General features: G+C 52.2%; 5 protein-coding genes across 5 annotated transcripts; 4 read left to right on the forward strand and 1 right to left on the reverse strand.

Moving 5' to 3' along the window:
- Positions 1 to 1,132: 1,132 nt before the first annotated feature.
- Positions 1,133 to 2,446, reverse strand: A1O7_10057 (uncharacterized protein; the record flags this gene model as incomplete). Its single annotated transcript, XM_007764041.1, has 1 exon — positions 1,133 to 2,446. The coding sequence occupies one exon, from the start codon at positions 2,444 to 2,446 to the stop codon at positions 1,133 to 1,135; it is 1,314 nt and encodes a 437-aa protein (XP_007762231.1).
- A 2,847-nt stretch (positions 2,447 to 5,293) lies between these two features.
- Positions 5,294 to 5,599, forward strand: A1O7_10058 (uncharacterized protein; the record flags this gene model as incomplete). The annotated part of the gene is made up of 1 exon (XM_007764042.1): positions 5,294 to 5,599. One exon carries the CDS (start codon positions 5,294 to 5,296, stop codon positions 5,597 to 5,599), a length of 306 nt encoding a protein of 101 aa, XP_007762232.1.
- A 2,630-nt stretch (positions 5,600 to 8,229) lies between these two features.
- Positions 8,230 to 9,309, forward strand: A1O7_10059 (uncharacterized protein; the record flags this gene model as incomplete). Its single annotated transcript, XM_007764043.1, has 1 exon — positions 8,230 to 9,309. One exon carries the CDS (start codon positions 8,230 to 8,232, stop codon positions 9,307 to 9,309), a length of 1,080 nt encoding a protein of 359 aa, XP_007762233.1.
- Positions 9,310 to 9,846: 537 nt separating this feature from the next.
- A1O7_10060 (uncharacterized protein) lies at positions 9,847 to 10,470 on the forward strand (the record flags this gene model as incomplete). The annotated part of the gene is made up of 1 exon (XM_007764044.1): positions 9,847 to 10,470. One exon carries the CDS (start codon positions 9,847 to 9,849, stop codon positions 10,468 to 10,470), a length of 624 nt encoding a protein of 207 aa, XP_007762234.1.
- A 938-nt stretch (positions 10,471 to 11,408) lies between these two features.
- On the forward strand, positions 11,409 to 12,519 carry A1O7_10061 (replication factor C subunit 5; the record flags this gene model as incomplete). The annotated part of the gene is made up of 2 exons (XM_007764045.1): positions 11,409 to 11,495; positions 11,542 to 12,519. The coding sequence occupies 2 exons, from the start codon at positions 11,409 to 11,411 to the stop codon at positions 12,517 to 12,519; spliced, it is 1,065 nt and encodes a 354-aa protein (XP_007762235.1).
- Positions 12,520 to 13,417: the final 898 nt, after the last annotated feature.

The following is a 13,417-nucleotide window of genomic DNA, read 5'->3' on the forward strand; positions in this document are numbered from 1 at the left end:
ACAGCTTCCCAGAGTGCCGATCTGTTTGGAGGTTGCCCCGTTGCCTCGTTGCCTCGGTTGGATGATCACGCGCAGCACCCACACGACGCGCCGCAAAAGTCAACCTGGCGGTTGATGGTTCTTTGTACGCGGTAGAATTACGAGTACGGAGAACGGAGCAATCGTATCCCATACTCCGTACTGTACTCCTACTGTGTACTGTGTGTATACGGACACCTGCCTGCGATGCTTTTGTACCTACTGTACGGAGTACGGAGTACACTGTATACACTTACCACGTGGCATGTGAGCTGGATGGAAATCTCGTTTATCATGAAACTCGCGCACGCGCACCACGCTTGGGAGATTGATGTACAGGGTACGGAGTATGAGTACTTAATATGGGTACTAGGTACATAGGAAAGCTGCCTCCATCTAAGCTCCAAGCACGCTTGATCAATCCCTTTCCAAATGCCAGCGTGACCCTTGTGCCAGCATACGAAATGACAAGGACCAAACAAGGGCAACGGGAGCGAGATCACACCAATTCATTCGAAGTCTTCTGATTGAACTTTTTAAGAATCTTTCCATTTCATCTTGGGTCGAGTCTGGGAGAGAAACATCCCGCAGGCGATCATCTCGCTTACTGTGGTACAGTATCATCCACTTCCATCCCATTAAGGTATCAATCCTCTGGTTTGGGTCTCTCGTGCATGCATGGCCGTGGCACATGGATCCAGCTTCATCGTCATCTCCCTCCCCTTCCATATCCAAGAAATGTCCCATTGGCACCAGTCCAACGAATATCGCTTGCAAATTAGCTTGCTAGCCCAAATCCTCCTTCACCTGGGTTATCTGTTTTACATGCAAGAAAAATTGACTGCCCTGCAAGAAGTCGCCCTCCTATGTCATCTGTTGTATCATTTTTGGGTCCCGTGAAAACGCCGTCGCTATGTGGAATAACAAAATAGCACATGCAGAAAAATCGGACCGCCGTAAATGTGAGTGTCTCTGAGGAGTAAATGGCGTGATATCGTCAGACTCAGCTCTTCACATCAGTATCTGGTTCGGTGTCGTCGTCACTGGCAGTTGAATGGACTCCTCGTTTCCGTTTGCATCCCGCCACCCCTCGATCAACGCATATAACAGCCCACTAAGCTGCGTGTTGGACGGCGGGTGTCCTCCCTAAGCGGTAATTGTTCGCAGAGAAGAGTCGTGCCATGACACCACCGACACCCGAGTCGGACTTGACTTTCTTCGCGGGCTGTTGGCTCTCACACTGAAAGCTTGTCTGGTGGCCTTTCAGGCTAGGTCGAGATGCCGAAACAGCTTTGCCATAGGCACCGTGGTATGATGCATCCGGGCTCTCGGTCAGGTCGATCACCACAATACTATCATCGATGTTTGACGATGCAGTGTAGGGCGTTCCTCGGGAGGTAGGCGCCAATGACGACGACCTTGAGCGTAATGATGGTGCCACTGATGACGACCGAGAACTGGAGTGACTGTGCATGGTGCCAGGTCTGCTTGATGGTACTAGTGGCGGGAGATCCCGAATCGAAGGTGGTGATACAGAGCGGTTGCTGACGTGATGGCGGAAGGGCGACGGCCACCTCCTGTGAGTCTGGGCTGGGAGTGACAAGGAGCTGTTGTTCGCCCTGTGTCGTGGATACCGGCCATTTGCCAGGTCTTCGTCGACACAAGAAGCAGGAGAATCGTAGACACCAGCTGCTCTCGGGGGAGGCGTTGCCATGATGTGAACAGGGTCCTTGCGAACAACAGGTGGGAGCGAGATGGTCGACTCGTTAGAGGGCTGGTGAGAGTGCCAGTACCGGTGGGTGCTGGTAAGCTCTGCCTCTTCTTGCTGAAGTTCCAGTTGAAACCGGATGGGTGCAAGGAAGGGCTCGAAGTGGTTAAATAGGTCTTGCTCAGTCACACGAGTGTCGAAGTCAAGCAGGTACAACATTTGTCTCTCCATCAAGTTGACCTCGGCCAGGCCAAAACCAAATCCCTCGAAGCCCTTAACAGAGGTGTATCTTGCCCAGTGCTTGTTCTTCGGGCTCGAGTCGTTCAAATTCTTCGCCGCTAGGATCAGAGACGCAAGGAAGATGCGATGGACGGTGCATCTCATGCCCTTGGCCACTGGTGGGAGTCTTGAACGGAGGCGAGCTAAGTAGACAAGAGAGGTCATCAGAGTTGGTACTTGCACCGAAGATCGATGCACGAGGGAGGTGATGAACTGCTCAAGACTCGGCAAGGGAGGCGATGCTGGTTCTGACGAGGAGGTCTGAGGCGGCGTCGAGGGCGGAGTAGGTAGTGAGTCTGCTGCTGAGGATTGGGACTCTTGGTCACAACGGATGACCTGCGATGCCTGCTTCGCCAGATGCTGGATCATGTATGTTCGGACTGGTTGTCGGACAAAGTCCTCCAGTGCTGCCCTGTTTTGGGCGAAAGTGTAGGAGTTCATGATGATTTGCTGTCGGGCTTCGATGTTGAGGGGACAGAGGACGAAATGAACAGCCCGAAGTGAGGCAGTTCCAGGAGTATATGGTGTCTTGAGAACCTGTGAGGGGTTTCAAGGTTCGTGAAGCGAGCGGATGAAGTGAATGTGACAGGCCTCTGACACAAGCGGGGAGGTTGGTGTTGAAGATATTAGTCGGAGCCGATCGTCAGTTAACTTTCACCTGGCCAGCAGATGAGGAACTCGCAGAAGACAGAGACGTGAACGCGTTCGGATATATCAAAGTATAATATCCCCAGGCACGGCCTAGGATGTAGCTCCTGATGTTTGAGAGAGAGTCTCGTCGTGTCCAAGCGAAGTATTCTCCTGAACTGTGCGCCAGGCGTGATGTCGCAACTGCAGGGGTGTGGGTTTGGAGTCTGCAGCTAGTGGATAGGCGATGATAAACTTCCAGGTACAAGATATGCAGATGGCTTGGACGCTTCGCCGCTAGGGTGATAGGGTTTCCGGGTTGGCGCAGGCAAGGATTTGTCGGGTGTCAGGGGCTGGAACCTGGAGCAGCCGGCGCTTGTCTTCGTTCCTAGGCTTGTCTGTGTTTGACCACGGCTGGGATCGCCTTTAGGGAAGGTGAGAGCTCGAAAAGGCTTGAGGGAGGTGGGGAGTCCTGCCCCAGAAAAGTGTCAGGGTGCGTCTTTTTACGACGGCGGGAGACAGGGGTGGTGAGTTCAACTCAACCCTTCGACTCGGAAGAAAGGGACGATGCCAGATGGAGAGGAGAGAAAAAGGTGAGGTCGAGGCAACGGTGAGAAGCTGGTTTATGAATATGAGTGAGGCATGAATCAGAAACGCTGTCGCACCTGTTATAGATTGATTGGGCGCTTCCACAGGATATGAATGGCAACCGATGCAGGGTGCGGCCAGATGTGTAGACCTGTTGGCCAGAATCGACGGAAGACGGCGAGATGGATCGTGTTTCGCCCTGCGCTGGCGGCTGGCAAACAAAACGCGCGGATTGGGCGGCGGCTGCACGATTGAATCTGAGCGTGTGCACGCCCTCGATGGGGATGTGCAGCCGTCTTGTATTCTAGATGGTCTGTATGGACATAGCTTGAGCTTGAGCCCGACTATGTTCTGTTCAGCGTGTCGTGCGCGTCTGGCTCCTTGCTGCAGTCCTGATGACCATTGCCCACCAGTGGTTCGTCCGTGACCTACTCACTTGACTCGCTGCATCGTTAGCACGCCCGTAGAAGCAGGGAGAGGGGAAAAGGGATGCAATCCAGAGACGGATCGGCATCCTGCGCCGCACTGGAGGTGGCCACAAGCCGCAGCAGGTACGAACCCTAACCTTCCGTCTGTATGGGCATTCGGTGTTGCCATCCAGCTGCCTAGAGTACCTTTACGCCGCCCAGCTGGTATCTGCCATCTGTCAATTCTGCGCTGTCCTTGCAGCTGTCGCCTACTTTTGCCCCATTACGAAGAGATCAGCCACCTACGAGCACTCCTACCGTGGCAACCAACTTACAAATGCTATTCAATATTGTTCTGGTTTTGCTGCTGGAGTGACCAAACTGTGTATCGTCCTGCCCGACTGGTTGCTTCGTTCAGTCTCTCCTTCTCTCGACTCCACGATTTCGCCGACAAAGGGCACTTGACACACCTTGCGGCCAAATGCTCGGGCACCCACTCGTCGATTGGATGAGAGCCCGAGACAAACGCCTGACACGTCTGAGAACTTAGGCTCACGCGATAGGTGTTCGCGTCTGGTTGGGCTGCACTAAAGGCATCGTCGCGTCGCGCTTCAGGGGGCCTCCTCTCGGAATGCCACTGGCCACTCGCTTGACGCACATCAGTCCTCCAAGTCGTTTTCCCTTTGGCTCGTCTGCTGACTGGTGAAACATCCCTCTCCTTCTCAAGATGTGCTCGCCTCAACCCACGCGATTTTCCTCCCTGTTCAGCCAGACTGCCTGCGGCCATTCATGCCCGGTCTCATGCTGTCTCAGGTTCCTTTGTCCAGCTTCCGAATAATGCCACATGCTTCGGCCTCCTGACAGTCTCAGGATTCCCAACCACGGCTGGTTTTCGTCTCCTGGCTGCCACCATACCTGCCGCGGATCACAATGGCACAGCCACCACCGGCACGACCGTCTCCCGGGACTGGCCGTTTTCTGTGTGACCTTGATTTCGTGCTTCAAATGGTAGCACCTCGGCCAACCATATCCGGGTGAGCCAGCAGGACTGTCACCATGGAACCTAAAGAATGGATGAGAAGATTTGTTCTCATTGCATAGCCTTCAAATCTGCGTCTACTTGTACATGTCAGTGCTCTAATTGCACAGTACGGAGTATGCAGTAGCAGTATGCTACAGGTAGCAGATGCGCGGTCCAGATGACATCCGCAGTTTTCCGCATCTTGGACGTTCCACCAGAAAAAAGTAGAACGGATGATGCTCTTCTACTAGTATGATCTTGCAGAATGCGCTGGACTCAAACAATTGTGCTATGAGCTTCGATTCTCATCATCACTTATGTCATGCCAATGATTGTTCGCGATCTCGACCGGAAGAGCTAGGTTTGTATTGCTAGCGGACTTATCTTCCGATTCGATGATGATATCCTCGACCTCATGTACGGAATTCACTTTGAGGGCTGCTTTGAAGACTGCATGAACAGAAGTCGACCATTTTGTTAAGCTACAAATCCATTAGAGCTACAACAACTTCGATCTGTACACAAACTGCTAACATGAGCATGTATTCCAGAGCAATATTCGCATCACGGACTCCCATCAACGCCACCGCACGTCATTGCGTTCCAGGAGTGTTCGCAGTCAGCGATGTCTCTCAACGACACTCCATGTCTGCTCCATCCAATCCAGCACGAGGCAAAAAGTCCTTCCATTCGTCGCCACTGAGCAAAGCGGTCGTCGACCAAACCAAGAAAAACAACGACGCCAATCAAGAAAAGAAGGACGAGCACGTCAAAGCTGGCAACAAGGCCACTTCCGCCGAGGGCAGAGACCATCCGGCGAAACAGCCTGATCCGCAGAAGGCCCCGGAGAGGTCAACAGGATTTGAGACCGAAGGTCCTGATGGAAATTCGGGTGAAGGAAAGGACACCGGAAATGTGCATAAGCAACAGAAGCCTCCTCTGACAAAATAATGGCTGCAAATGGCGGCCGTCAGGACTAGGACTTGCCCGGCATGAAAAGGCAGATACAAAACTCAACACGCAGCTACGAAGTGCGTTGGGTATGAAGATACTGAGAGGAACAGTGCAATCCACGTATGCAGACTGAGGAGGACTTGCGAGGCAGCCGCGGTGACTTGGTTGACTTAATTTTCAGGCACAACGGGCAAAAAAATGTTATGCGGCATGAAGCTATCAGCCTCATTTGCGAATATGCTTGGTGGATGAGGCTCGACTTGTTCTCCATGTCTAGCACCCATTGGCCGTACAGGCCCAGGCGAAGCAACCAACAAATGCTTTCCAGCGTAGGGACAAAGTCAATACGAATTCCACGCTTGCCTCGCAATGCCTCAGCTTGCATCGGCATCAGTCCGTACTCATGACAGCTCTCTTCGAGACGGACCTCAGTCTGTCACCACCAATGCTTCGATTTCGTAAAATCCGTGGTTGTCATTGGTAGATGACTGGGCCTTGGCTCGGTGGAAGCGACAAGGTGGCTGTGCGTGTGGCTGGTGATCTGGCCACTTGACCTAAAATCATTGCGCAGTGTGGCTCGAGGGCGGGTCGGCCTGACGGGTATCGCCGCTCTGCACCGCCCTCCCAACGTCCTTGTGATAGAAATCTTCGACGTCTCCGTATGTAGCCGCTATTCAGGATGAAGGTCCCGTGCAACTCTCTTAGTAATACGGTATATACTATGCAGCTACTACATTGACGATAGAGAATGCCGAAGCAAGAAGGAGCTCACTCACCCTCTGGGCAGCGCGATATCTACATGGTGCTTGAGGTCTATCTTTTGGAGCTGTTTTGCTGGATGTGCCCCTGTTCAATGTAGCCTTCCCTACCCAGCTATTCGCAGCCCCTCTCGCAAGTTGGTAGAGGATGAGAAGGCGTGCAGGTATGGTCGTTGTGAGGGTCTTGGTCGACATCGGGAAAGAGGAATACTCGATTTTTCACCAAGCAAGGCACACGGATCAGTTGCAAACGAGGCACCTGCGTGCCTTCCTTTCAAGGAGTACAAGTACCCTATCGTGCCACAGGATTATGTCCTGTTAGCCATGCCCCGCATGACTGTTGTCTCAACCAGGTCTGCCTTTGGTTCTGCGCGAAGCCTGCAGCAGGAGACTCATCACTGATCCAAAGCCGTCATGGAGGACCCTTTTGAAATGTGGACGCTCTGACCACTTCTGTAGAATTTTGAAACGGTTCTCGAATAATAAGTGGTAAGTGAAATTTTATGTGCACAATTATGGTTGATTATTCTATGGTTCGTGGCTTGGAGATGGCCTGAGTCTCGCAGGCCTTTCCGTTCTTGTTGCAAGTTTAAGAGACGATGACCACCCACCTTGTCGTCGACTTGTTCTGGCATATTATCGTCTCTAGGAAGATGTCGGCTTCGAGAGTCCAACCCATTTGACTTCAAGTGCAAGCTACCGAATGGAAGCTTGCACTCCTACACCACGCAAACTTTCCCCAAGCTTCGGTAAACGTCAACGACAGTGGGGGTATGTCGACAGGTACGGAGGATAGAGTCCTTCGGAACCTTATTTCGTTCGTCGTCATTATTGCCATCGTTTGCCTACTCATCTGGTTGAAGAGGAAGCATGAGCGACATGTTCGTCGCAACGATCTTAGCCGCGATGGCAACGCCATCAGGGTTGCGCCGGAGGGGTATACCTGCGAAAATCAAATCATTCGCTCACTCCCGCCGGCTTATCAACCTCGACAAGGCGCTGAGACTGGGCTACATCCTCGATCGAGTGGAAGGACGCCTCGAACACTTCGCTCGAAACGACCGCGATCAGTCCGTACTTACCCCGGTCCGGCAGGAGGAGACACGATCGCCGATACTGACGATGGCCAGTTGAACTCCCCAGACACTCGTACGCCCGATGGAGGTGGCCACGCCGGATGTGTCATAAGTGCAGGCACGGAGGACGCAAATATTGAAGACGACGACCATTTCCTCTCATCCAACACCTCATCATCAACCAGCTCGACCTTGCCACAAATTTCGCAGTCCGATCCTCATGGTTTACCTAAGTACGAGGGTTGAGCCAACTCTGATATCGGAAGCGGTGAAAGTCTTTGATAAATCGCAGGCGATATCATGCAGAGGAGCTGGCGCGCAGCGAGCGGCTAGGGCCTGGACTCGTCAGCTTGGAGGTCTCCCAGGAGGTACTGATGGACTGAAGATGATATGTAGCCCTAAGAGCAAACCTCAAATCTGCATCTCTGGACCACGAATATCAGTAGTGAGACAGATTTACCTAGGTACCTACGGTAGGCATTTTGGAGACGTGCTGAATACTGCCAAGACCAACGTTAAAGTGGGCCACGAACGGACGAATTCATATTCCTTTCTCTTCTCCATCCTTCTGATTCTGCCCTGTCGTGCGATAGCTTCCCGCTTCCGAACAGGCAACGGTGTTCTGTTGCTCGGCGTCCCATTTGAGATGGAACCGAGGCTTCATCTGACTTAGTCCGCCATATCACATTTGTGCAAGCTGAACTGCGTTCTTAGATGATGTGTTCAATCCGAGTGAGGAGTTTTGAAGTTCACCAGGCTGACGTCGGATGACCACAAGGTGAAGACCTTTCAGATGGCTTCCTCCGAAGATACTCAGAACCCATCTCCGTCCAACGGTGCAGGACCGGGGAGACAACCATCTTGGACACATCCCACACGAACTTGCCGGGTGTGCCTCGAAGAAGTCCCTGCCACGGTTACTCTGTACCCTCCGGGTCTCCCTCCTGCCTTCCAACGTCCCGTCGTCGAGTACAAGAATGAAGATGAGTACGGCCGATTGGTCAAGCCATGTCACTGCAGAGGTGGGATGCGGTACATCCACGAGTTGTGTCTGCGCCGCTTAAGAACTGAGAGCGTGCGGCCAGGCTCGCTCTGGAAGTGCCACCAGTGTGGCTACAAATTCAACTTCAACAGACTCACCGTGCAGAAATATCTCGACAGCAAGATATCCTCCGGGGTTCTCACCATTTTGGTCATGCTGGTGGTGATGTTCTTCCTTGGGTTTGTGGCGGATCCCATACTCAATTTATACGCCGATCCTTATGAGACAATCGTTGGCCACGAGGATGTGTGGCAACCCGTTAGGGTCAACGATCCCCGGGGAGGGGCATCGGGGTGGGCTCAACATTTCACCAAAGGGATGGTTTCAATGGGGTTGCTGAGTTTCGTGAGGACAATGATATTGAATCCCTTCCAATGGTGGAATCTGAGGAACACCGGTTTCGTTAGCAGCAGGATTTCAGGCAGATCCACAACAGGACGAGACCGGGCCATCAATGTCAGCTGGATAGCGGTGGCTATGGGGATTCTGTCGGCATCATACTTCTTCTATAAGTGGGTGCAGACGATCATTAGCAAATCTCTCTCACAAATCGGGAACAATATTGTTGATACCCAGCTACCCGGTGACGATGAGGATCTCAAGCCGCCTCGGGGATGGAAATACGAGGACACTTATCCTAACGCTGACAACGCTGGAGCCAATGTTCAACGTGATGAGAATGCGCAAACAGTCGACAACGCAGCCAAAGAGAAGGAGCAAGAGTCTGATACGGTCGGACAAGGCACCATGCCAGGAACTTGGGGCTCTACTGCTTACAGCTCTGCCCTGGACGATGTCCAATCCCAGGACTGGTCTTTCAGAGGACTCTAATGGTGCAGAGTTGAGCTTTATACACAATCTGTCATCCCTATTCTGTACGTTCAAACCTATCCAGCTTGTTGTACATGATCGCCCAACTTTGAGTTGTCACATCTGTCTCAGTGAAGTGCCAATCAGTCAGTGCGCGAAGAGCAATAGCACTCTACTTTGGGGGATATTTGACGTTATGTCATTGATTCTCATCAAGGTAGTTTGCAGAGCCAAATGATTTCCTGGTCAGCAGGTCAGCAGTCCATGGCCTGTGCTGGAATACAGTTGGCAAATTCATGTGCCAAGTTGCGTGTAATGAAATTTCGATGAGTGACTTTCTTTTCTCCCTCCCCAGTGATGCCTGCCATGGTTGAGGCAAGGCAATTGCAGTCGAACGTTCAATGCAATTGCCTCGTCTGCATGTCCTTATACTTTCAAACTCTTTGACTTGATTCTGCCTCTAGCTGTTCCAGATGATCTCTTGTGCGGGCTTTCTCATGTTTGTGTCCCGAATCTTTGACTTTCAATCGCAGCACCGTGATCGATAAGGCTTGAAGGATGACCGGCCCGCTCGACCTAACAGCTCCTGACCTCTCTGACCTCTCTGACCTCTCTGACCTCTCTGACCTCTCTGACCTCTCTGACCTCTTCGATCGTTATCCCGACATCAAATTTGATGCAGCAGAGGCATTCATATCCGCATACGAAATCAACGAACACATCTCTTCGCCGTGCTCAAGTGCCACAAACTACCAAGAGACGCCGACTTCGAAGAATGCAAACTCTACGGCTCATACCACTCCACTTCGGCCAAGCCCTGGTTGCGGTGAAGAGTCAGTTCTACCAGCCTTGGAGCTGTTTCTCGAAGGAATTCAGAATGCCGAGCTTCCACTAAGTTCCAAAGAGGGATTTGAGAACCTGGCAAGAGAAATGACGATGCTCGGATCGCTGTTGTTTCCTGGGAATGGCAATTACTGCGAGGGCTACGTCGCCTCGAACCAGCCAGAGATATTAAGCAGGATTAGGTCAGTTTTGACGCAGGTTCGACGAGCCAATAACAAGGTGTCCGACGAGATCGACAACATTGGATTTGTCAAAGCCCGTGCACCATTCAGCATTGTACCCGAGAGGCAAGATCTGTGGTGCAATTATCGACAAAGAGCAAAGCTGATCGCGCAGTGAGTAGCAATGTTGCCTGTGGTCGGAGAAAGCTGATTGTCCACTAGATACATTTCCTTACCTTGTCGGACGGAGAAGACCATCCTGGAGGAGCTTACACACCTTTTCGATGCTTATGTCTACAACTCATTTCTTGAGCTGCTGGCGCTGGAAAAGGTGGATACTGACGTCCAGGACGGGGTGAATGACCTCTATGATGTGTTGATGTCTCTTCTTCACAACTACAATATGTGGATGAAAGGAATGAGGGATCTCAGAGAAAATCACATGCACCCAGTCATGAGGAAGATCAGAGCGAGTCCAGAGACACTGCGAGAGATAGCCGAAGCTGAGTTTGTCAAGGCTATGGCGGAGGCAGCGATCGGAAGCCCGGAGGCACCAGGAATGCAGCCAGCAGATGAAAGAACGATACAAGAGCTGAACTTGAGCACTAGTCGTCGCCGTGCGCCAATTCCACGCAGAACGAGATCGAGATACAGGCGGGAGCACACTGTATAGGTCGCATTCTGGACATTCGGGGCGCGTCCTCCGCGCAAGCGGAAAGGGAAGGAGGGCGCGTCTAGTGAACCAATTTAATGACTGTCAAATGTCTTGTTATGCAGCGCAACCCAAAGGTTAATGAAACCTCCATGACAGCTGATTCAAGAATGCATAGCAGGCACATCTCCTTTCCAAAGCGGTGCCCGTTACTAGCTCTTCGCTGGCGCGATAGCTGAGCTGTGCAATACGTGCGGCCATTGTTGGGTACATACACGTCGTCGGACGTTGGATCGATGTCGCCCTAAATATTTACTGTAGAGGCTTGTCTTGCTTTGGTCGGTGGGATTAGCGATGACGTCATTATACAGTAAAGTCACTTTACGCGCTTTCGACGCGTCTTGATGAGGACGTTTTGAGAACACCGCTGACCCCAAGAAACTTCTCACAATCATCTTGCAACCATGGCGCTGTTGGTTGATAAACTGCGGCCTCGCTCTTTAGACGCTCTGACATACCACAGGGATCTCTCCGATCGTCTAGCAGCACTGGTAAGATGCTTACATCAGTTTGAGCTCCACGCTAACTCAATGCCAGGCCTCTTCCGCCGACTTCCCCCATCTCCTCTTCTACGGTCCATCAGGTGCAGGCAAAAAGACACGAATTCTCGCAACCTTACGCGCCCTCTATGGCCCTGGAGCCGAGAAGATCAAGATCGACGCCCGTATGTTCACGACATCGACGAACAGGAAACTGGAATTCAATATCGTCTCCTCCGTATACCACTTAGAAATCACGCCTAGCGACGTTGGAAACTATGATCGGGTTGTCATCCAAGATCTGTTAAAAGAGGTAGCGCAGACACAGCAGGTTGATCTGACGGCAAAACAACGCTTTAAAGTCGTGGTGATCAATGAAGCAGACAGTCTTTCCCGCGACGCGCAAGCCGCACTACGCCGTACTATGGAGAAGTACTCAGCAAACGTCCGACTCATCCTTGTGGCAAACAGCACAGCAGGTATAATTGCACCCATTCGCTCTCGAACGCTCCTCATCCGAGTGGCTGCACCCACAGAATCGGAAATCTGCGACGCGCTGGTGAAAGCTGGAAAGAAGGAGAACTGGAAAATCATACCGGCGCTCAATGATCGGATCGCCAAGGAGTCGGGGCGCAACCTGAGAAAAGCACTGCTGATGTTCGAAGCTGTGTACGCGCAACATCCAGAACCAAGCGAGAGGACACCTATCCCGCCGCCAGATTGGGAGCTTCTCGTCGAGCAAATTGCACGAGACATCATTCGGGAGCGGTCACCAGCTATGATTCTCGCGACAAGAGCCAAACTATACGACCTGCTTACACACTGTATCCCCGCGACGATGATTCTCAAAACTCTGACATGGAAACTTGTCGCGCAGCCAGAAGTGGATGATGCCCTCAAGGCAGAGATTGTCAAATGGGCGAGTGTCTACGAGCATCGGGTTAGGATGGGGAGCAAAGTCATCTTCCACCTCGAGGCCTTCGTGGCCAAGTTTATGAGGATTTTCGAAGGCTATCTGGTGGGTATGGACTTCTGAGCGCATCGACTGAGCAAACAAATATCGGCCTGAACCAGATAAAAGAAAGGATGACATCTGGACATGTGTCACGACGGAGGCGCCGAAATAGGTCGCATATGCATTCCAGCGATATGAGTCAGCGACGTGTGAACGTGGCGTTGGAGGCACGAGGTGTGGTCGAACCGGGTAATGATCGGGTGCAGAAACCGTGATCAGGGCCTAGGCAACATACGGGCGTTCAATTGTACCTGCTCAGTTTCGAATGGCAGGAGGGCCACATGGCTGCCACGAGATATGTCTCGAACGGGCCACTTTTGGCGCGAGATACCTATTCATCTGCGAATCCGATAACCTTTTCATGTCAAGATGGATACTAGTTGACGAAGCTGGCGCCACCCACGGGACGCCAATGGCAGTTTCGTGCTCACCTCATGTCGACATGCTGCAAGCTCGCCAATATCTCTGCATCTTCCGGTGGTCATGCGTTCCGAGTCAAGTGTCCGTATCTCATCGGCAGGCACGGCGGTCGATACCCCACAAGAAAATTCCAGGTCTCGGCGGAGATCCGCACCGTTCAATATCTTTCCTTCCTGTCTGAGCTTTTAGGACATGCGTCCGAGGATAATTGTTGAATGCCAGCTCAGTTATTCGAGGGCAAAGCTTTCAAGTAAAATGTTGAAGATAAGGCGCCGTATAACCGAGGCTGTTGGAGTATGTGAAAAAGTCGCCGAGCGATGCGGGTATTATCCGGTGGAGAGCCGGTCCTTATCAGCCTTCACGCGACAAGCCCTGACCTTCCGGTTTCGGCTATAGAACATCTCTTGGTATTCAGTCGCCTCAGCAGACAAGGCTTTGAAGAAGCACATCTCCGTTGTTGCCCGCGGAGTGAGCGGTGGTCAAGAGGGCAATGTGAAGG

The sequence above is a fragment of the Cladophialophora yegresii genome, assembly GCF_000585515.1.
Source record: "Cladophialophora yegresii CBS 114405 chromosome Unknown aczIN-supercont1.7, whole genome shotgun sequence".
NCBI lineage: Eukaryota > Fungi > Ascomycota > Eurotiomycetes > Chaetothyriales > Herpotrichiellaceae > Cladophialophora > Cladophialophora yegresii.